Source organism: Bidens hawaiensis, unplaced genomic scaffold, assembly GCF_021521415.1.
Source record: "Bidens hawaiensis isolate Kalapana, Puna unplaced genomic scaffold, B.hawaiensis_p1.1 tig00026837_1, whole genome shotgun sequence".
NCBI classification, from domain to species: Eukaryota; Viridiplantae; Streptophyta; class Magnoliopsida; order Asterales; family Asteraceae; genus Bidens; species Bidens hawaiensis.
This window is the reverse complement of record NW_027494319.1, coordinates 75,560-96,932: the sequence shown is the minus strand read 5'-3', so window position 1 is coordinate 96,932 and position 21,373 is coordinate 75,560. Positions and strand designations below refer to the sequence as shown.

The following is a 21,373-nucleotide window of genomic DNA, read 5'->3' as shown; positions in this document are numbered from 1 at the left end:
AGGCATAAATCTTGAAATTTAGACATTATTTACATTTACACATAAATAAAATGTAACGTTTGATAATATTGAAAACTATAAAATCATATATATGTTAAAAAATATATAAGAAACAATCATTAATTAAGAAAAGTTAAAAAAAAACATATGATAATATTTAAAAACGTTTGTTGATAAGAAAACAATAAAAAAAGTAACAAAAAAGGCAACGAAATGATAACAACAAAAGAAAACAAATTGAAATAGCATCGCAAAGCTTTTCTAAAATATTGTAGTTATTAAAAAAATAAAAGAACATTTAAGTTATCTTTTACAGTACATTTTATAAAAAAAATATTGTTTTTATCGATAACTAAACTGAACTGCATGACAATAAGGACATATGTAATGTCATGAAACTACAAAATGCAAAATGTCATGTCATATCGCCGTTATATAGACATAGTATTTAGGATTTATTTAATCTTATGCGTAATGGTTTTAACTTTTAACTTTTAAGCCCCTCTAGACATAGGAGTGAACAATGGCTATAAATTATTAAACAAATAAGTTTAAAAAATGAAAAGAAAAAAAAATGTGGTAGGCCCTCAAAACATTTGAAGCCAAGAAAACCTATAGATCAAAAGAGCACGTGTGTGTGTAATTAGATCAAAGAAACATTGACTCCATGACCGCATGAAAATTTACAAAGGAAAAAACACATTGGCCGGAAAAAACACATTGGCCCCATGATGCTTGATTCTATATATCATTCATTATTAATTCATTTATATTTATTTTTTGATCTATTATTCTAATCACACATCCTTGAGGCCTTGAGCCCATGACAGCTCCGCGGTTAGGCCCTCCATGTCTTCTTCACCATCATACATTCAAGCTAGGTTTCTTTGGACAAATGTGTGGTGTATATGATTCGTCACGTATAAAACACCATTTGTTTTTAGACCACGCGTTGCCTTACCTCGACGGCTTTCATGCTTCCACGTTTCTGATCAGGTTCACCTTGCTTCCACGTTACGACTTTGGTTTGATAATTGGTTACTTTTTCATGTGCAACCGAACCTTTCCATATATCATTATCTTTGATTGGCCACATAACAAAAACACATGTAACCAATGTGACATGTAAATGCAAGTTATGCCGATCATGATTCTAGGTGCTAAAAGACAAAATTGAATGAAAGTCAAATCCGAAGTTATAGGGTAAATGAGCGAGTAAACCTTATAACTTAACGAGTTAACGGAGCTTGGTTCGAGCTTTATGTCTAAGAGAGTGTTTGGCTAAGCTTTTGAAAATTGTTTATTTGCTTTTCAACAAACAAATAAACAATTTCTAAAAACTTAGCCAAGTACCTCTTAAAACCCAAGCTTGACTATTGAGAAAATTTCAAACTCAAGCTCATCCCGTGTTTTATTTAATTATTTACTTATTTTATTTAAGTACATATAACTGTTTTTTATATATTTATAATTATAATGCTGTATACCTTATAGTTATTTTTATCATAAGTATCTGTATCATGGTATACATTGGTAGATGTCAAGGCCCATGCGCCTTTAGATGTTTGAACTATGCATTTTTATCACGGATTTTTTAATGTAGATAATAATAATAAGAGAATCACGGTGGCACATTCTACAAATGCAACAAAATACAATAACTGAAAAAACTTAATAAAAAGTACAAAAAAAAAATAGAAAACAAGTAACATTATTAAAGTTTATAAAATGCAAACTATTTTTATTAAAGTTTAGGAATAACAATGTAAATTAGTTTAAAGCTTATGGGCGTTATATGAAAATTTCTATTTTAATTTGTTTTTTAATAAAGACAGAATTACAAACTTTGTCCTTTAAAAAAAGCCAAATTACGGTTCGTGTCCTTTTTTTAGTTTCCTTGCAGGCGATGTCCTTTAAACATTTTTTTCCTACACGTTATGTCCTTTACGCTAACTGGGTTATAAAAACTCAGTTAAATACCCTCACATGAGGCGCACGTGAGGGCATATTGGTCTTTTCGTCTGTACTACAAATTTATAACTTACAAAATCCCAAAACCTACCACCAACCCCAAAACCTGCAAATCCATTATCATCCCAAATTCAAATCAAACCAAAACCCAACCATCTCCCCATTCCTCAATCCAAATTCAAATCAAACCAAAACCTGGCCGTACACCTCGGCCAAACTATCGAACTCGTCGGCGTTATATTCTCCGGCGAGATTTGGTTCAAACTCGTAGGAATCGTAACGGCCGATCTGGGTTTCAACGGGATCCACATTACACTCCCCATCCGCCGTCCTCATCGTCTTCCCCGGGATTGAAGGTTGAAATTACACTCCGGGATCCACATTACACTCCGGCGGCGCCGCCTTTATGCCGGTACACGTAACCCTAATCGGGACCTTCTTACTCTTGAACGCCAAAACCGTCCCGTCGCGACGTCCAGGCCGTTGGAATCGAACGATACGGTGACCGGATCGTAGGAGAACGGGTCTTCTTGTTAGGGTTTCGAGCGGTGATAGTGAAATTGAATTTGGTGTTGAGTTTTTTGGATGGAGATAAACTAAATTGTGACTCGTGGAGTGACAATACGTGGTTGAGGACGGTAGACGTGGTTGAGGACGTTGCGGCGGCGATGAGTAGTAGGATAATGACGGTGAAGGTGATCCAGAGACAGCATGAGCAGCAGATGGAACGATTGCGGCGGGGTTGAGGACGGTAGATGGGACGAGAGTGGTTGTAGAGTTGGGCTTTGGTGGCCGGAATGATGGTGGTTACTGGAGGTTGAACGGTGATGTGAAGGTGGGTGTTGATGGTGGGTTTGGTGGTGGTGGATGGCTTCTGGAAGAAAGATGGTCTTATACAAAATTTTTGCAGGTGTAGACGAAAAGACCAATATGCCCTCACATGCGTCTCATGTGAGGGTATTTAACTGAGTTTTTCTAACCCAGTTAGCGTAAAGGACATAACGTGTAGGAAAAAATGTTTAAAGGACACCGCCTGCAAGGAAACTAAAAAAAAGACACGAACCGTAATTTGGCTTTTTTTAAAGGACAAAATTTGTAATTCTGTCTTTAATAAAAGAATTTTATGAAAACCAGCTTCCGTGAGGGTTGACCTAAGTCTCACAAGTTGTTGAGCAACAACCTTATCACAACATCACATACATTTCTTGTTAAAGTATTCTTTTTATATTTGTATATAAATTAACCCACTGTTTGAAAAATAAAACAAAATTAGTGGATGCTATGTGACGTCTACTTATTAATCACCAGTTTGCCTCAATCAATCATAGGTTTGCATCTTAGCAATTGGGTTTACAATCATATTAACATAATTATATTACATGCAAACTATTGTATTTGTATAATTTATAGACTCATTTAAATTCGCGTGTACACTCAAGTTTGAGTTACACGCACACCTCAACTTAGGCTCTAGCCGGTTTTATGTTGCCTCAATTTGAGCTCTTAGTGAGCATAAACATGCTATGAGCAACTCAGTTTGTTTAAACCTCAATTTCAACAAAAGAACGTAATAAAGTGATACGTATAGTTATTGGTTAACACTACAATAAAAACATCCTTGTTTCATCCATTTTCAACTGCCGATTTGATTTCGCCAAAATCTCCGGTAGCGAACAATATTTATTTTAAACCAATAAATTTGTATTGTAATATAAAAAAACAATATTTATTTATTATTTTTTAGTATCCTTTAAAAAAATATAAATATTTTATTTAAAAAAAAAATAAAAATTAACAATTGGTGTACGTCTTCCCAGGTTTGTAGGATGAGTGAGTGTTTAGAATTGAAGAAGACCCGCCAAAATTCAGGAACCACAAGCAGGTCCCAAAAATCAGCGCATTTCTACAACATTTCAAACGCCTCCGATTCCTTAGGGTTTTCTTACAACACACAAACACAATCATGTCTCACAATTCACTCACATCCAAAGCTTCTTTCAATTTCTCACTCCTCATTCTTACCGTCTACTTCGCCGGAGGTCTTAACCTCTCCGGTCAATTTCCGTTTATCGAAGACAGCAATGCGAGATCAATTTCTGATTCATGACGTTGACGATACGTAACAGACGAATGAAATTGAAGTGACTGATTCAACACTTGAGATGGTATATATATCTGCATTACTTATTATTATTATTATTATTATCATTATTATTATTTGAATGTTAAGATCAACGAGTATCTAATTGTTATAATCATTGATTGTTGTGACTCTGAAATTTAGCTTTAGATGTTCTGCCACGTTTGTTGTGATTTAGGATGTTTAGATATTGACCTATTTCAATTCAGCTTTGTTTATGATTATTATTATTGTTGTTGTTGTTGTTGTTATTATTCATCTTACATTTACCAATATTTTCCCCTCATTTAGACTAACTCATCGCCATTTCTAATTCATAATTGTTACTGAATAATGCATTACAATGTATGCATAACGGAATGCAAACCCTAGATATCTAATGCGCCCGTGGGCGGGCTCATAATAAGAAACCTAATATTCAACATTTTAATGTTACCTTTTACTTTATCACCACAGTTGTTCTGTCTGTAAATAAAATCAAATACAGTAGTTATATTTTGCAAGCAAAAAAAATAAATAAAAAAAAAATGTACAAATTAAGATAGATATGAAGAGGGAGTGATCTTTCATCAAATGGACCGTTTATTGAATCACCACGGAACGTTATAATAATATTTACTGGTTTGAGTTACTTAACAATGTAGTGGTTGAAGTTGATCATAATAGCCTACTAAAATTTAGTGTTTGTTTAGTTTGGCCTTTACTCATTGTGGATTCACGGGTAAAATCATAATTGACAACATAATTTGATGATACGACACATCCGGTCATCCAGCATTGTACCTGAAATTTTACTTCTGTTGGAGCATAGCAACAGAGTTTTTAGCTTATTTTTTAGCATATATTTCATTCTTTCAAGATAACTTTGGTATAAAAGATTAGATCTGCATACAAGTGATTAAATGCTCTATATTTTCTATGAGAGTTACGCCTTTGTATATGCTTCCCTAAACATTTGACGTTTGTTGGGTTGAATTAACTTGCAGACTGCTCCAGTTACTATCATTTTAGGTACCCATGTTTGGGTGGAAGACCCAGAAGTATGTTGGATTGATGGACAAGTTACAAAGATAAATGGACAGGAAGTTGAGATCGAAACAACCAATGGGAAGAAAGTAAGACGGATATAGTCTAGACTCTTTGTTTTTTCAATTGACTGATTTTAATTGAGAAACCTCGAACCTGGAAATAATGATTAACAACTTTAAGATAGTACTTCTTCGACTTTTCAATATAAAGTAAGTGGACATGTAGTCTTCTAAGTAATTTCAAAGCATACATGCAAAAGAATGGCTTTCAGTGTTCCTGTCACTGAATTAGTTAAGCAGCAGAAGTTTTTATCAATTTTTAATCTATAGACTAAAAAGAACTGCAAAAAGAGTTTGAGGGTATGCGTTACGAAAGTGAAAGTCAGAGGACAAAGTAAAGTACTATTTTCTAATTTCTTAAGTTTGGAAACTAACCCTTAACTGTGCACAGGTAACAGCAAACTTATCAAAAATATATCCCAAAGATCTGGATGCTCCAGCTGGTGGAGTTGATGATATGACTAAGCTTTCTTATTTGCACGAACCCGGAGTTTTACAAAATTTGGCCACAAGATTTCAACTCAATGAAATCTATGTAAGGAGTCTTTGTATCCAATTCATTAGTCTGTTTCTTACTGTTTAATTTGGGCAAGAAAAAAGATGAATTGTTACTATGGTGTATGATAATGCAAATTCATGCTCTGATACTGTGACAGACTTATACGGGAAATATCCTCATAGCCATTAATCCATTTCAAAGATTGACTCACTTATATCAAACTCATATGATGGAACAATACAAAGGAGCACCATTAGGGGAACTAAGTCCTCATGTTTTTGCAATTGCAGATGTTGCTTTTAGGTAATTTTCCTTTCTTTTTGCATTGTAAAAACTAATTTTGTAATGATTATACACACATTTTTACTTGAGATGAATCAGGGCAATGATTAATGAAGGAAAAAGCAACTCGATCTTGGTCAGTGGGGAAAGTGGTGCTGGGAAAACCGAGACTACTAAAATGCTTATGCGCTATTTAGCCTATTTGGGTGGTCGTAAAGGCACTGAAGGACGGACAGTTGAGCAGCAAGTTCTAGAAGTAAGATGGAAAGTTCTCCTGTATTTCTTGATTTTATTGAATATTTATGTTCTAAAGTAACTAATTCGTGGACTTTAGCATTATTTACCCGTATTGCAACAGATTTAAGCATTTTTTTTGGTAAATACTCATTTGCTGTTTATGCTTTCTGTGTTCTAAACTATTGTAAAATAGGCTCTATAAAGTTCTATAAAAATTGGTGCAGAAGGCTTCTGGCTGCTTTAGATTCAATGATGGCAGATATATTGAATTATGCACCATAATTTGAAATTGTCTAGTCTTTCCGAATACAAAAAAAAAAAAAAATGAACATGTAAAGAATAAAATATTGGGTAAGGAATGTACCTAATAAGCTTGAGTAGTAGGTGATGATCCTTCTAGGATTTGCTTCACCAAAAGCCAAAAGCAGTACAAAAAAGTTTATGCTTGCTGGTATTTTATTCGCATTCTAATGCTAACTAGTAACTTATCTGTCTCACTTGATTAAATGTTCGTAAACGCAGTCAAATCCAGTTCTGGAAGCATTTGGAAATGCAAAAACTGTTAGAAATAATAATTCAAGGTGCAGTGCTAAATTATATTACAAATTAAGCAGAACTTTTTTAATTGCAGCAAATAAATTGTGAAATTAGTTCTCATTGATGGATCTTTTTTTTTTCCTGCTGTAGTCGCTTTGGAAAATTTGTTGAGATTCAGTTTGATACACATGGAAGAATATCTGGAGCAGCCATCAGAACATACCTGCTTGAGAAATCTCGCGTTTGCCAGATTTCAGATCCTGAACGCAATTACCACTGTTTCTATCTTCTATGTGCAGCACCTCCTGAGGTTGATTTACACAAAGTACACATTTCATTACTAAAATTCTATCTGATTATAAAATATGTTTTTTTCAGGAAGTTGAAAAATATAAACTGGGAGATCCTAAAACATTTCACTATCTCAATCAATCAAACTGCTACAAACTTGCTGGTATAAACGAAGCTCAAGATTATCTTGACACTAGAAGAGCGATGGATGTTGTCGGAATAACTGACACAGATCAGGTTATACGATCTTCAATATTACATTTGAAATAATGTATACATAGGCCAACAAGGTATTCAAAGTTTTCATCAAGGCCACCAAAGATTAAAACAACGTTAGGGATCACCCAGGTATCAATTTGGTTTTCCTTATGCTGGTTCTAGCAAAATACTTGCTGGAAATTGTAAACAGGAAAGATGCACCTAAACTACATACTAACATCTAAGTTGTATTATGACAAAGTTAAACTAGGAATAATGTTGTATCTTGATCGTTTTAATGATAGGGTTGTATAGACCTGTATATATGGAGTCAGTAGCTACACATAGATACCCTCTAGTCCATTATAATTACTACTAAGAACATAACTAGTATCAAGGACAATTGTGTCAGTTTTCAACTCTAAATGTGATTAAATCTTCAATTTGGGGCATCTTGTCATTTTACAATATCTTTCACGCATGATATATATTATGCGTGAGTCCGTATAAAAGAAACCAATTTGATTACTGGATTACCTTTGAAGCTGCTTTAATATCAGGGTAGCCTTAATGAAAACTTCTGAATACTTGAGTAATTATTATAGTTATCTTTTTGTTATTCTAAATTTCTAATTAAACTGCAATAACATGGTCTGTCTTCCAGGAAGCAATTTTTCGACTTATAGCTGCAATTCTCCATCTTGGTAATGTCCAGTTTATCAAAGGAAAAGAGGTTGATTCATCTCTGCTGAAAGATGACAAATCGAAATTTCATCTGAAGATGACAGCAGACCTACTCATGTGTGTTTATATATTTATTTCTTACGTTAAGTTTACAAGAATATATGTATGTGCATGTGTATGCATGTATGCAAGTATTTTCCTTTCTGTATTGCTGACATGTTGTTGTATGATTTGCAGGTGTGATCGCGCGGCACTAGAGGATGCACTGTTAAAACGTGTGATGGTTACCCCAGAAGAAGTTATCAAAAGAAGTCTTCCTCCTGATGCAGCAACCACTAGCAGGGATGGTTTGGCTAAGACATTATATTCCCGCTTATTTGACTGGTATTTCAATCTCCCTTTGCATAGTATGTTATTCTGTGTACATTCATTACAATTGACTTGAATTACTAAAGTGGTTCTGAATGTGCATGATTATTAAATCTGCAGGTTAGTGGATAAAATCAATATGTCAATTGGTCAAGATCCTAATTCAAAATATCTGATTGGTGTTCTCGACATTTATGGTTTTGAGAGCTTCAAGCAAAATAGGTAAATCTGACGTGCTGGAATAATAATTATATACAAAGCTTTTTCAGCGATGATCAACAATAGTTGTCTTGTGCAGTTTTGAACAATTCTGCATCAACTTTACTAATGAGAAGCTGCAACAACATTTCAATCAGGTTCTGACATTTTTTACATTAATGGTCAACGCCCTTTTTATTTTTATTTCTGAAGATATCATTGATGCTTATTGTTCTTTTTTTTTTATCTAATACAGCATGTGTTCAAGATGGAGCAAGAGGAATATACCAAAGAGCAAATTGACTGGAGCTACATAGAATTTGTTGATAATAAAGATGTCCTAGAACTTATTGAAAAGGTACATAGAAATTCAAAATCTGAAATTTTCATTAAGGAATAGTTACTATGTGATCACTGGTACATGTGGATATATGTTGACATATTGTATAATCTACAATCCAAATTATATCTACAAATCATGCTCTAATGGTTGTACTACATTTGCAGAAACCTGGCGGAATTATTGCTCTACTTGATGAAGCCTGGTATGCAGTATTTTGCAGCTCAGACACATTAGATCCAGTTTCTTACATATTTACTTGCAAGGCTGGTCTAGGAGAACAGTATTTCTGACTCGTTTTTTTTGTTTCTGTTTCCAGCATGTTTCCCAAATCAACTCATGAAACATTTTCACAGAAGCTTTATCAGACATTCAAAAGTCACCAAAGGTTTGTCAAACCCAAATTGGCTCGCAGTGATTTCATCATTTCTCATTATGCTGGAGAGGTAATTTAACTTTTTCATTATACTATATAAAAGTTGCTAACCTTTGTAAAAAAATTGAAGTATCTGCTTTATATGTATGCTCAGGTTCATTATATGTCTGAACTCTTTCTAGACAAAAACAAAGATTATGTCGTTCCAGAACATCAAGATTTGTTGTTGGCTTCCAAGTGCTCTTTTGTAGCAGGACTTTTCCCTCCAGTCCCTGAAGAGACAAACAAATCTTCAAACAAATCTGCTAAATTCTCGTCATTAGGTTCTCGCTTTAAGGTGATTAGTCTATTAAAATGCGTTATTTTCTGCCTCCAAAAAGATTTGGAGACAAGAAAAGAAATATGTCATGTGGGAACACATCTGGGTTCTGACATTGTTTCTAAATAATGCAGCTACAACTTCAACAATTAATGGAAACTTTAAATTCCACAGAACCACATTATATTAGATGTGTGAAGCCAAATAATCTTCTTAAACCTTCCATCTTTGAGAATGCCAACATCATGCAACAATTACGTTGTGGGGTGAGTGAGTTTAAGTTAATAATATTTTCACTCATTTTAGTCCTTTTCAATCTCATATAGAGTGCTTTTCACTCCTCGTGAAGGGTGTTCTAGAAGCAATTCGTATAAGCATGGCTGGATACCCAACTCGCAAGAGTTTTTTTGATTTCCTTAATCGATTCAGTCTTCTTGCTCCAGAGGTTTTGGGAGGGAAGTAAGTAGAATTCTTTGTGATATCTAGTTAGAACAATGCTGAATATAGGCATGCATATGCTCTAACATTTAGTTTGTTTCTTATATTAACAGTCTTGATGCAAAGGATGCATGTAAAAAGATTATTGACAAGATGAAGCTTCAAGGGGCTCAGGTAATATAAGACATATAATCCTTATTCTTAACCATGAAATATGTTTATCTTAAAAACTACAAAAGGCCTAATAACACGAAAGCGTCAAGCATTATTATTATTATTATTATTATTATTATCAACTTACAGTTTTCGCTCAGCAGTATTTCACAATTCTCGTACTAAAGAAGGTGTGTCATTGGTATGCCAGATTGGAAAAACAAAAGTTTTCCTTAGGGCTGGACAGATGGCGGACCTAGATGCACAGAGAGCTCTAATACTCAACACTGCAGCCAAAAAAATTCAAAGAAAGATAAGAACACATATCACTAGGAACCGTTTTCTTGCTTTGAGGAAAGCTTCTATTTCAATGCAATCTCTATGTAGAGGTTTGTTTTTCTCGATAACTTCACCATCTGAAATGCTTTTTGTTACATAACTCCCATGATTCTGGCTATATATTGCGTAAAAAGATAGCAGACTTCCATTAAATTTCTATTTAGGGTAATATAAAATTTAATCACTTCCAAAACAGTACAAACTTTCATAAGTTCTTATATAAGATGAGGAACCTTAGTTTTTTTCCATTTTTGTAATCATCTTACAGTTGTTTTCTAGTAACTGACTTTCAACTCTTAAAAACTTTAAATTTTCAAATTTTCAGATGCATGCATACCCCTTTTTTTGGCTACTGTTTTCAAATCTCTTACATATGCATGTTTTCTCCATTTATCTTGTTAACAATTTCACTCACACTCTTTCATGTTGTTTGTAATAGGAAAGCTTGGTGTTAAATTATTTGAACACATGAAAAGGCAGGCTGCATCACTTAAAATACAGAAACATTATAGGCGACATTCATTAATGATGTGGTACAGCAAACTCAAGTTCTCAGTCACTGTTCTCCAGACAGGATTGAGAGCAATGGCTGCTCATAACGAATTTAGACACAGAAAGATAACTAAAGCAGCACTTCTTGTACAAGTCAGTACTTGCTATCAATTGTTACACATTAATCCATTTTTGTTTTTTTTACTCTAATGAGTCATATTTGCAGGCCAACTGGCACCGCCATAGAGACTTCAAATACTATAAGAGACTGATGAGGTCAGCAATTGTTACACAAACCCGATGGAGAGGGAGAGTTGCTAGAAGAGAGCTTCGGTTTCTAAAAAAAGTATGTAGCTCATATTTTAGATTTAATCTTTTTGGGTATTAGTTGTGATTTTCTTAGGTAGTGTTTGGTTTGCAATGCGATGATATAAAAACCCTAGCTCCTCTTCATTTTCCCCATTCAGTTACATAAAAAATCCCATGCATTCAATTTTTAACTAGTTGCTCATTTTCAATATGCACAGGCAGCGAAGGACACAGGTTTACTCCAGGAAGCAAAAGATAAGCTTCAAAAGCAAGTAGAAGACCTCACCTGGCGTCTACAGTTGGAAAAACGCATGAGGGTAATGCTAGTTTGACACAATACACTTCTCAAGTGTAGCTACAAAAAAACATATGCTTGTATGTATGTTGACAAAATGTTAATGGCAAACGTGCAGACTGACTTGGAAGAAGCAAAAGGACATGAAATTCAGAAATTGCAGAGCTCCCTGCAAGCCGTGCAGGCTAAACTTGAAGAAACAGATGAATTGCTTATTAAGGAACGCGAAGCTGCCCAAAAAGCAATCGAGGAAGCATCAACTATTGTTGAAAAAACTGTCCCAATTCATGTAGAAGACACAGAAAAGATAGACAAATTAAGTGCAGAGGTGGAAGAGTTGAAGGTAATGTTGGCTGCACATAAATTATAAGTATTGACCTGATTTACCAAAGACAATGACAAAAAGGCTGTTTTGTTTTTTACTGCTTCTTTATGTCTTGAATGCAACCATGATGCAGTTTTGGTTATCAATCAAATGATTCAAGAATTACGGAAAAGATTATCAAACATACTTCAAACCCAAAGGTTTCTTAATAACTTAATAGTTATAAACAAATCAAATCCCTGCAAAAGAAAAGCTAACGCCTTTTAAACATGTTCTAGAAAATAAAGATAAGGATAAAAAAACACCAAAAGATAACTTGAACAAATAAGTGATAAAGTTTGAATCCCATCTGATCAGCAGGTGTTTCCATCCCATGTCCTTTTTATAAAATTCAAACGTTTGAAGATAAATAAGGATTCTCCATCATCAAACCATACCCGGGTTAATATATTTTTATAATTGTTGTGATGCAGAGGTCTTTAGAATCAGAGAGAAACCGAGCTAATGAATCTGAAAAGAAGTGCACTGAAGCCCTTGGATCAAGTGAAAGTAAGCAGCAGAAGTTGGAAGAAACTGTTAACAGGGCGAATCAACTTCAAGAATCTTTGACTAGGTAACTGTTACAGCCAATAACGTCTGTTTAGCTTACTTTGTTTTGACCATTTAAAAAGTGAATCAACCCGAGTTTCATTTAACTGAGGAAAGGGAAGGAAAAGGAGAGATGGAAAAAATATGTTGTGTTCCCGAGTTTCATTTAAGAAAAGAAAAGGAATGAAAATTTAAAAGAGGTGTTCCCGAGTTTCATTTAAAGAAAGAAAAGGAGGGGAGGGAGGAGAAAATGATGAGTAAAATAAAAGAATTTATATCTTTCCAAATTGGAAAGATTAGGAAGGAAAATAAGTTGAAGAGAAAGAGGAGATACCAAAAGAAAAGATAAGAAGAGAAAATTTTCTTTTCCTTGCCTTTCTTTTCTTAAATGAACTCGGGAACACAGAAGTGTGTTTTAGCTTGAGTAAATAATCCAACAAAATATTAGATAAATTACAGGTTATAAGTAAAACACTCATTATTAGTTTCCATCAGTTTTAATATATAACATTCAAAGATAGGATATTTTTCAACAGCTATGATATAAATTATTATTCTTTCCAGGATGGAGGAGAAGCTCGCCAACATAGAGTCAGAAAACAAGGTTCTTCGCCAGCAAGCATTAACAATGGCACAACATTCCAAGCTACAAGCAGCAAGATCAAAATCAATAAGGGTACCCATAGGATTCTTCATTTTTGTCTTTAAGATAAATTTTAATATTTACATCTCTCATCTTTCTTTCCTTTCCCCTTGAAACAATGACAGAGGACCGAAAGTATAAAAAGGGAGTCTGCGGTAAGTTGAAGTTTCTCAAATTCCGATTATGGTTTCTAACTTTGTATACATTTACATAAATATGCATGTTTTTAAAAATATAACAGGAACCTTCTAGTCCTTCAGCACAAACGAAGGATGCTGACGTGGAGGAGAGACCACAAAAGTCACTTAATGAGAAACAACAAGAATATCAGGATTTGCTCATTCGATGTATTGCACAACCCTTAGGATTCTCAAAAGGACGACCGGTTGCTGCATGCATCATTTACAAATGTCTGAAACAGTGGCGATCATTTGAAGTTGAAAAAACCAGCATTTTTGACCGTATAATTCAAACCATAGGCCAAGCAATTGAGGTATAAATTTCAGGGACTGTATTATCATTCTTTTTGGTATAGTTATTATTCTTAATGTAAGTTTCCTTTTCCTTTTAATGAAGACACAAGATAACAATGAAGTCTTAGCCTATTGGTTATCCAATGCATCAACATTGCTGCTGCTGTTGCAACGCACACTGAAAGTTAGTGGTGCTGGGGGGGCCACACCGCACCGAAGAGCAACATCAAATACCTTATTTGGAAGGATGACTCAGGTAAACCAAAGAAAAAGAAACAAACTAATATGATTTGATATGTAAAGTTTATTAGCATTTGATGATTTTGTAGAGTTTTCGTGGAACTCCACAAGGTGTAAACATCTCTGCAATAGATGGAGAGGCAAATGGTGGATCTGACTCGTTACAGCAAGTTGAAGCCAAATACCCTGCTTTGCTATTTAAACAGCAATTAACAGCATATGTTGAAAAAATATATGGAATGATACGTGACAATTTAAAGAAAGAGATTTCTCCATTGCTTGGATTGTGCATTCAGGTATCAATCAATCCCTTTGCAAATTAATTTTCTTTCTTAAATCTGTTTGAAGCTTTAACATCTTAGTATATGTGAATGATTTAGGCACCAAGAATATCCCGAGCAAACTTGCTGAAGGGGACTGCTGTTGCATTAGCAAGTGCTGCTTCTCAGGATATCCTGATTGCTCACTGGCAAGGGATTGTTAACAACATTGGATGCTTCTTAAACATGTTGAAATCTAACAATGTCAGTGCACTGTTTCTCACATGTTTGCTTCACTATTTTCATATAATGCTGAAAACTTTGCTCACATCACATATTCTGTCTTTGTAGGTACCGCCATTTTTGGTTCGCAAAATCTTCACGCAGATATTTTCCTTCATCAATGTACAATTATTCAACAGGTTCTGAGATAAGAAGCTTCTAAGACATGTTTACATACTTACATGGGTGGAAACTTGTTCATTTATCTTTAATTTTTTATAAAATTACACTTGCAGTCTTCTGTTGAGACGAGAGTGCTGCTCTTTCAGTAATGGAGAGTATGTCAAGGCAGGATTGTCTGAACTAGAACAGTGGTGTTACAAGGCAACCGAAGAGGTAATAATGATTTTTATATATTATGTTTATAGGGTAGTTAACATATGGGCTTGGCATGTAACTATTTATTCCCCATAAGTTTCACTAACTTTTGAGAAATCAAATTTCAGTATGCAGGTACAGCGTGGGACGAGCTCAAGCACATAAGACAAGCTATTGGGTTCCTGGTAATTCATCTTATTTTCTATTTTTCTTTTACCATATCTCATATTAAGTTATTTGTGTGATTTTGCTTAACAGTTTTTATCTATTGGTTTCAGGTTATTCATCAGAAGCCAAAGAAGACACTGGATGAAATAAGTCATGATTTATGCCCAGTAAGTCTCAGTTCCCGTATTTTAAAACGAACAGTAGACGTCGATTCAATATAGAACTGATGGTAAAACTATTATTTCAATTGCAGGTTCTTAGCATACAACAGCTCTACAGAATCAGTACTATGTACTGGGATGACAAATATGGCACTCATAGTCTTTCTCCAGATGTATGTATCATTTTAATACTTTTTTTAAAAAATATATGCACACCGATGTGTTACCCTCATTTCTCATATTAAGATATCAGAGATAGCAAAACGGGCGGGTCGGGCTGGTTGACCAGAAACACTTTTTGTCCACTTTCTTACATTGGTCAAAATTGCACCTGTGTTAACAGGTAATTTCCAACATGAGGGTGCTGATGACTGAAGATTCAAACAATGCTGTCAGTAGCTCATTCCTGCTGGATGATGATTCAAGGTTCAACTAATCAACTAAATAATTTTGATATTTGTTTGTTGCTCTTAACTAATTTTCTCTATTTAATGAAATATCTGATGTGCAGCATACCATTCTCTGTTGATGACCTCTCCAAATCAATGGATCAGATCAATATAGCAGATGTTGAGCCCCCGCCACTTATCCGTGATAATTCGGGTTTCAGTTTCTTATTGTCACGTGCTGAATCATGATCATTCGGATTTCAGTTTCCCATTATAGTTCGTTTTCTGGAAGTTGACTCTTGATGGTAGGTTTGATTTTAGCAGCATGTTTAGTGATTTTAGTCCGTTTGTTTCACAGATGCTATTTAAATCTCATTCTTTTGATCCATATGCTATAGATTTTGGTTTGTTGTAGTTTTAACACAACTTTCGTTAATCCTTGATGTGGTTCTAGCTAGTGGTTTTGGTTTGCAAATCAAGAAAGAGGAGTATACTCATAACGAGTGCAATCACAAACAATGTCATCAGCCTAGTCCGACAACGCCTGACTATGCAAGGAGAAAAACACTATATTATTAACCATGTGATTTTGAGCAAAATTGTATGTGCTCTTCATGGTTTATAATCTTGTAACACAAGTTTAATGAACTTGTAAACACGAACACATAATGCTCATTATTTTGCCTTTCAAATCATTTATATCTTTGTGTATATTATTGAAGATTCCAGGATTAATAACTTTCTTCTTAAATATCTTATAACTAACCTTAAATGTTACAGACTGAAACCATTGCAAGGTATGGGACTTGTCCCACATCGGCTGTATGGGCAACTGATGTGGGGTTTATAAGCCAAATGGGTTCCCTCACCTATCAGACTAGTCTTTTGGGTTGAGTTCTTTTGTTTGGCTTGTAACACTAAATATAATAGTCAAAACAAACTAAATATAATAGTCAGAACAACATGCAAGCAAATAAAAAACTTGCTTCATGTCTGGATTCACTTGGTAAGTTGAATGAAATAAACGAAAGAAACTTATCTGTTCCGGCCGGATTGGTGGCTGGTGGCTTTGTGATGGTTGTTGTCTTCGAGTACAAAGTCCAAAAATCTTGACAGGGTGTTTCCATATGTGTGCCATCGTTTCACTAGTATAGGGAATGTTATAGTTTTCTTAAGATTATTATTTTGCATAAGAACGCCCTATACGGGCATTTAACATAACACATGTGCGTTATACGTACACCTCTAGCCGACCGTATAACATCAAATGGATAGGGGTGTTGAAGAGTAACCTAGCTCTATAGTTAAGATATTAATTAGATTGCCTAGTCTTATAAACCCTAGCTAGAAGTCAATCTCTCATGGGCCAATTAAAGCTAGCCCGTTGATTGGTAACCTTTATTAAGTATATATATATATTAATATAATATAATCAGGACACTCTGCGGTCAGTGGGTGAATCCATCTGAAGAGGTAGGTCCCAGCAGAGCCCAGTTGGACCCGCAAGACTCACCTTGAACAGGGACGTCTGCGCAATGACCAACTGCTCCAGCAGGACCCACCATGCTCAAAGAACCTTACGCGCAGTACGCCAGCTGTACCTGCAGGGAAAGCCTCCCAATGGTGAAGTACCCCGCCTGTTCCCGCAGCTGCGGATACAAGCCATCAGGGAAGGCTACCCGCACTAACAGCAAGACTACACGCACAAGGCATTAGCCACTTCAGTAGTCACATGAAGGAATGAGCAAGGCGGGAATACTCCCGCCTAAATGAGCCAGTCCGTATGCTTCTGGAAGGTCTTTCGTACTATACCTACTAAGGTACGGGCGGAACAGACAATTTGACCAGAGCAGCCCATGAACCAATCACAGGGTGACAGCTCACCGACAACAATACGAGGAGGAGCACCCTCTAGTACTGTTTGTCACTATTAGCCGCTGCCTACTCACCAACCCTTACGATGGGACATGCGCAGCCTACAGTTGGTGGAACAGTGCATAGCCGGCAGTAAAGGAACAGTATACAGCCGACCTTTACTGTTGGCCGTAGCTTATCCACCAACCAGCATGGCCTGTGCATAGTCCACTGTTGGTGGAACAGGAATACTATTCAGCCGGCTGTACCTTCTAGGAAACCTACCTTCGGCTATAAATACTCCAACACCTTGGAATGGTAAGGACATCATCTGATATCTCAATCTTATCTAGCAATCTCTTAATATACACTTATATTCAAAGCAATCTAGTCTGATTCTCACGCCGGAGGGTGGTCACAAGGAGGAACCCCCCCTTCTCAGTGACGAGCTTACGGTGTTTGTTTTGCAGGTCTCCAGAAGAACAACCTTCTCTGCTGGACCTCATCCTCGTGGGAAACATTACTTAACCCCCAGATTATCTATAATCTGTCCAGGGTTCACTTAGTGTTTCTTCATTGGCGCCATCCGTGCATAAAAGCTAGAACTAATTTAGTTTTTTCAAAATTTCTGAAGAAATGGTTAACGTTACTCCGGTCCTAAGGCCAGTAACCGACCAAGAAACCCCGGTAACCACAACCCCAGCAACTGGGGGGAACACCGGCGGTTATACAATTCTTACGAACACTACCCCGACTACCCAAGCCGGGGCAAGTGCAGTAAATATTCCACTGGGGTTCACAGATGCCCAGTTGGAAAAACGAACGAGGGTCCCTCGCCAAACACTAGATCAAGTGAAGGCGTGGGCCGAAGCACGTCAGAGAGAGTTCCAAGCTGAATTGGACGAACGCTTGCGTTCAGTTCAACAGGCTGACGAATTCGGCAGTACTCGCCAACATCTCAATATGAACAGCGAGGGCGAGTACTCAGACGACGAGAGGGAAGAATCCGATACCGACGCAAACCCTCGCCATAAGGCGAAAGGGAAGCGTAAGGAAACGGACTTCCAGCCGAAAAGGAATTTTGGGGAAGCTTTTAAACCAACGAATGCGGAGAGAAACCCGCGTGACTTCTCCAAAACCTTTAGGCCAACTGCTACAAATGCAGGAAAGTCAAAGTTCGCAAGGGACATTGCGGAAGCAATCGCCCCGAGAAGTGCCAAACAAATGTCCAACATTGGCACTTATGATGGTCTATCCGACCCAGACGACCACTTGAACAGATTCATTGCGGGGGCAACCGTCAGTAACTGGACGGAACCCACGTGGTGTTATATGTTCCAGATGACTCTGGTTGGAGCGGCCAGGGCATGGTTCGATCGTTTACCGGTCCACCACATATATGACTGGGCGGACTTTCAGAACAAGTTCAGCCAGCACTTCAGCCAACAGAGGAAATATACTGAAGAACAGTGGACGATCCTCAACTGCGTTAGAGAGGAGGATGAATCTTTACTAGACTTCATCACCCGCTTCAACTCCAAAAAGCAAAGTCTCGGCAACATAAGTGAAGATCTGGTTCGCGCCGCCTTCATCCAAGGCGCCGAATACCCAGAGCTTATCCGCACATTGACGGGTAAGGATGGCATGCCATCAACATGGGATGCCATCATGACGGCGGCCAAGCGCTTTGCCGAGACGGAAAAGCAACTGGGAAGGGATCTTCCCCAGAGTACACACCTCTACACGCAGAGGACAAGAGAGAACAATGTTCGGATCGCCCGGCAGAACAAAAAGAGGAAGCTAGGTATCTGGCAGTCAAGGGTAAACTTTGACACCTCATCCAGCTCTAACCCTCTTGTTGGCGGAAGAAATCACACACACCCTTCAAGCCAAAAGCACCGGTGGACGCCACTCACCAAAAGCGTCACGGAGATATTTGCCACTGAAAAGCTACCGTGGCCAAAAGCTCCAATGATCCGACAGCGACCTAATGCGGATCAGAGCAAATCCTGTGACTTCCACGGGACAAAAGGTCATGGTACGGAAGAGTGTACATCCTTGAAGGATATTGTTGAAGCATTCGTCAAGGATGGAAGACTGGCACACCTGGTGGCATCAATCAAGAAGGGAGGACGGAACGACAACCGGTACCGAGGCAACGGACGAAAGCCCGTTGACATCAGCATCAATATGGTTCATGGTAAGATCAGAGGAAGAAAAAGGCGAACGCCAGAACCATGTGCGTGGAAGGAAACTGAGGTGCGCTTCCCGAGAGTGCCAGGAGGACCCAGCAAAGAAGGCCCTATCGTCATCAAAAGCCAGCTGGGGCACTACATCACTTCCCGCACTCTTGCTGACAACGGCGCCTCGTCAACGGTGATGTACAGGCAGTTCTTTGACAAGCTAGATGACAAAGACAAGGAACGCCTGGAAACGATCTGCGCCTCGATGGAAGGGTTTGATGGCAGCACAAACACCCCCTGGGTATCCTATCTTTCCCCGTCACTCTTACGGATGGGAAACACTCCCGCACAGAAGATGTGGACTTTGTCGTGATGAGAAAGCCACACCACACATACGACATCCTCTTCGGGAGAGACGGGATGGCAAGATTCAACGCCGTGGTATCCTCAGTCCACGGCATGATGGGATGGCCAACAGCTGAGGGTGTAGCGATGATCACCGGCATTCCCCAGGTATGCATCGCATCTGTCTCATCTAAACCCAAACCAAAGATGGCTAAACCAACCATCACTGAACCAGAAATATGGGCCTTCAATGGCAAGTACCCTGAACAGGCCGTCACCATTGGCCCGACAATTGTTGATCCCACACGCACCTTACTCAAGCGCCTATTACAAAAAAACGCTGACATCTTCGCGTGGACACCAGCTGACATGACTGGTGTGCCCCGAAGTAAGGCAGAGCATAAGCTCAAATGCGATCCGGCTGTTACGCGGATCGTACAAAAGCGCAGAGTAATGGGGCCAGAACAAACTAACGCGTGTAGAACCCAAGTCAAGGAACTCCTTGACGCAGGCATCGTACGCGTTAGTAGATATCAAACTTGGGTTGCAAATCCCGTTATGGTACCGAAGAATAACAAACAATGGCGCATGTGCATAGATTTCAAGGACTTGAACAAAGCATGCCCCAAAGATTGTTATCCGTTACCCGAAATTGATCTTAAGGTGGACTCGTTGGCACCGTTCCGCCTTAAATGCTTCCTGGACGCGTATAAGGGGTACCATCAAATACACATGGCCGTTGATGATCAGGACAAAACCGCTTTTCGGACGCCCGATGGCACATTTTGTTACCAAATGATGCCATTCGGACTTAAGAATGCCGGGTCCACATACCAACGCCTGATGGACAACCAGTTTCATGCCCAAATTGGGAGGAACTTGGAAGTCTACATGGATGACTTGGTCATCAAAAGCCCTGACCCAGAAGCGATGTTGAAAGACATCGAAGAAACTTTCAACACGCTCAGGAAGATAAACATGAAGCTCAACCCGAGCAAATGTGCCTTTGGAATGGAAGAAGGGAAGTTCTTGGGGGTCATCGTCACTAAAGATGGCTTCAGAGCGAACCCTCAAAAGGTCGAAGCCATTATCAAAATAGAATCACCTACTACCATCAAACAGGCTCAGACGCTGAATGGACGACTAGTGGCACTTAATCGCTTTTTGGCAAACCACGCGGATAAGTCGTTTCCCTTCGTGTCAACGTTGAGAAACTGTTTAAAGAAAACGCACTTCCGCTGGACACCAGAAGCGGAAGCAGCTTTTCAGGAGATTCGGTCACGCTTGATCGAACTCCCAACACTCACAGCACCAGAAGCGGGAGAGGAATTAATCCTATACCTTTCCGCAACAGATAGAGCAACCGGGGCAGTCCTGCTAGTAGAGCGAAAAGGCATCCAAATGCCAATCTATTATGTCAGCCGTATCCTAACAGACGTAGAAACCCGGTACTCTACCCTCGAAAAATTAGTCTTAGCACTTATACACGCTTCACGCAGGTTAAGACGATATTTCCAGGGTCACCCAATCACCATTCTCTCCAACTTCAAACTTGCAAACGTTCTAGGCAAACCCGAGTTATCGGGACG

The 21,373-nt window shown here is 37.8% G+C and overlaps 1 protein-coding gene across 1 annotated transcript; it reads left to right on the top strand.

The window, feature by feature from the left end:
- The first annotated feature begins 3,830 nt into the window (after positions 1–3,830).
- Positions 3,831–15,670, top strand: LOC143574073 (myosin-9-like). Its single transcript, XM_077058792.1, has 39 exons — positions 3,831–4,025; positions 4,060–4,136; positions 5,098–5,226; positions 5,591–5,734; positions 5,856–6,001; positions 6,080–6,236; positions 6,740–6,798; positions 6,905–7,064; positions 7,133–7,282; positions 7,908–8,044; positions 8,165–8,311; positions 8,417–8,518; positions 8,595–8,652; positions 8,751–8,852; positions 9,002–9,039; positions 9,154–9,280; positions 9,365–9,547; positions 9,664–9,795; positions 9,879–9,988; positions 10,081–10,141; positions 10,332–10,509; positions 10,899–11,104; positions 11,178–11,297; positions 11,479–11,577; positions 11,674–11,898; positions 12,354–12,493; positions 13,033–13,144; positions 13,237–13,266; positions 13,353–13,604; positions 13,688–13,840; positions 13,914–14,120; positions 14,205–14,348; positions 14,436–14,506; positions 14,603–14,702; positions 14,813–14,869; positions 14,963–15,019; positions 15,106–15,186; positions 15,357–15,439; positions 15,525–15,670. Exons 2-39 carry the CDS (start codon positions 4,134–4,136, stop codon positions 15,649–15,651), a joined length of 4,587 nt encoding a protein of 1,528 aa, XP_076914907.1. The 5' UTR covers positions 3,831–4,025; positions 4,060–4,133; the 3' UTR covers positions 15,652–15,670.
- Positions 15,671–21,373: the final 5,703 nt, after the last annotated feature.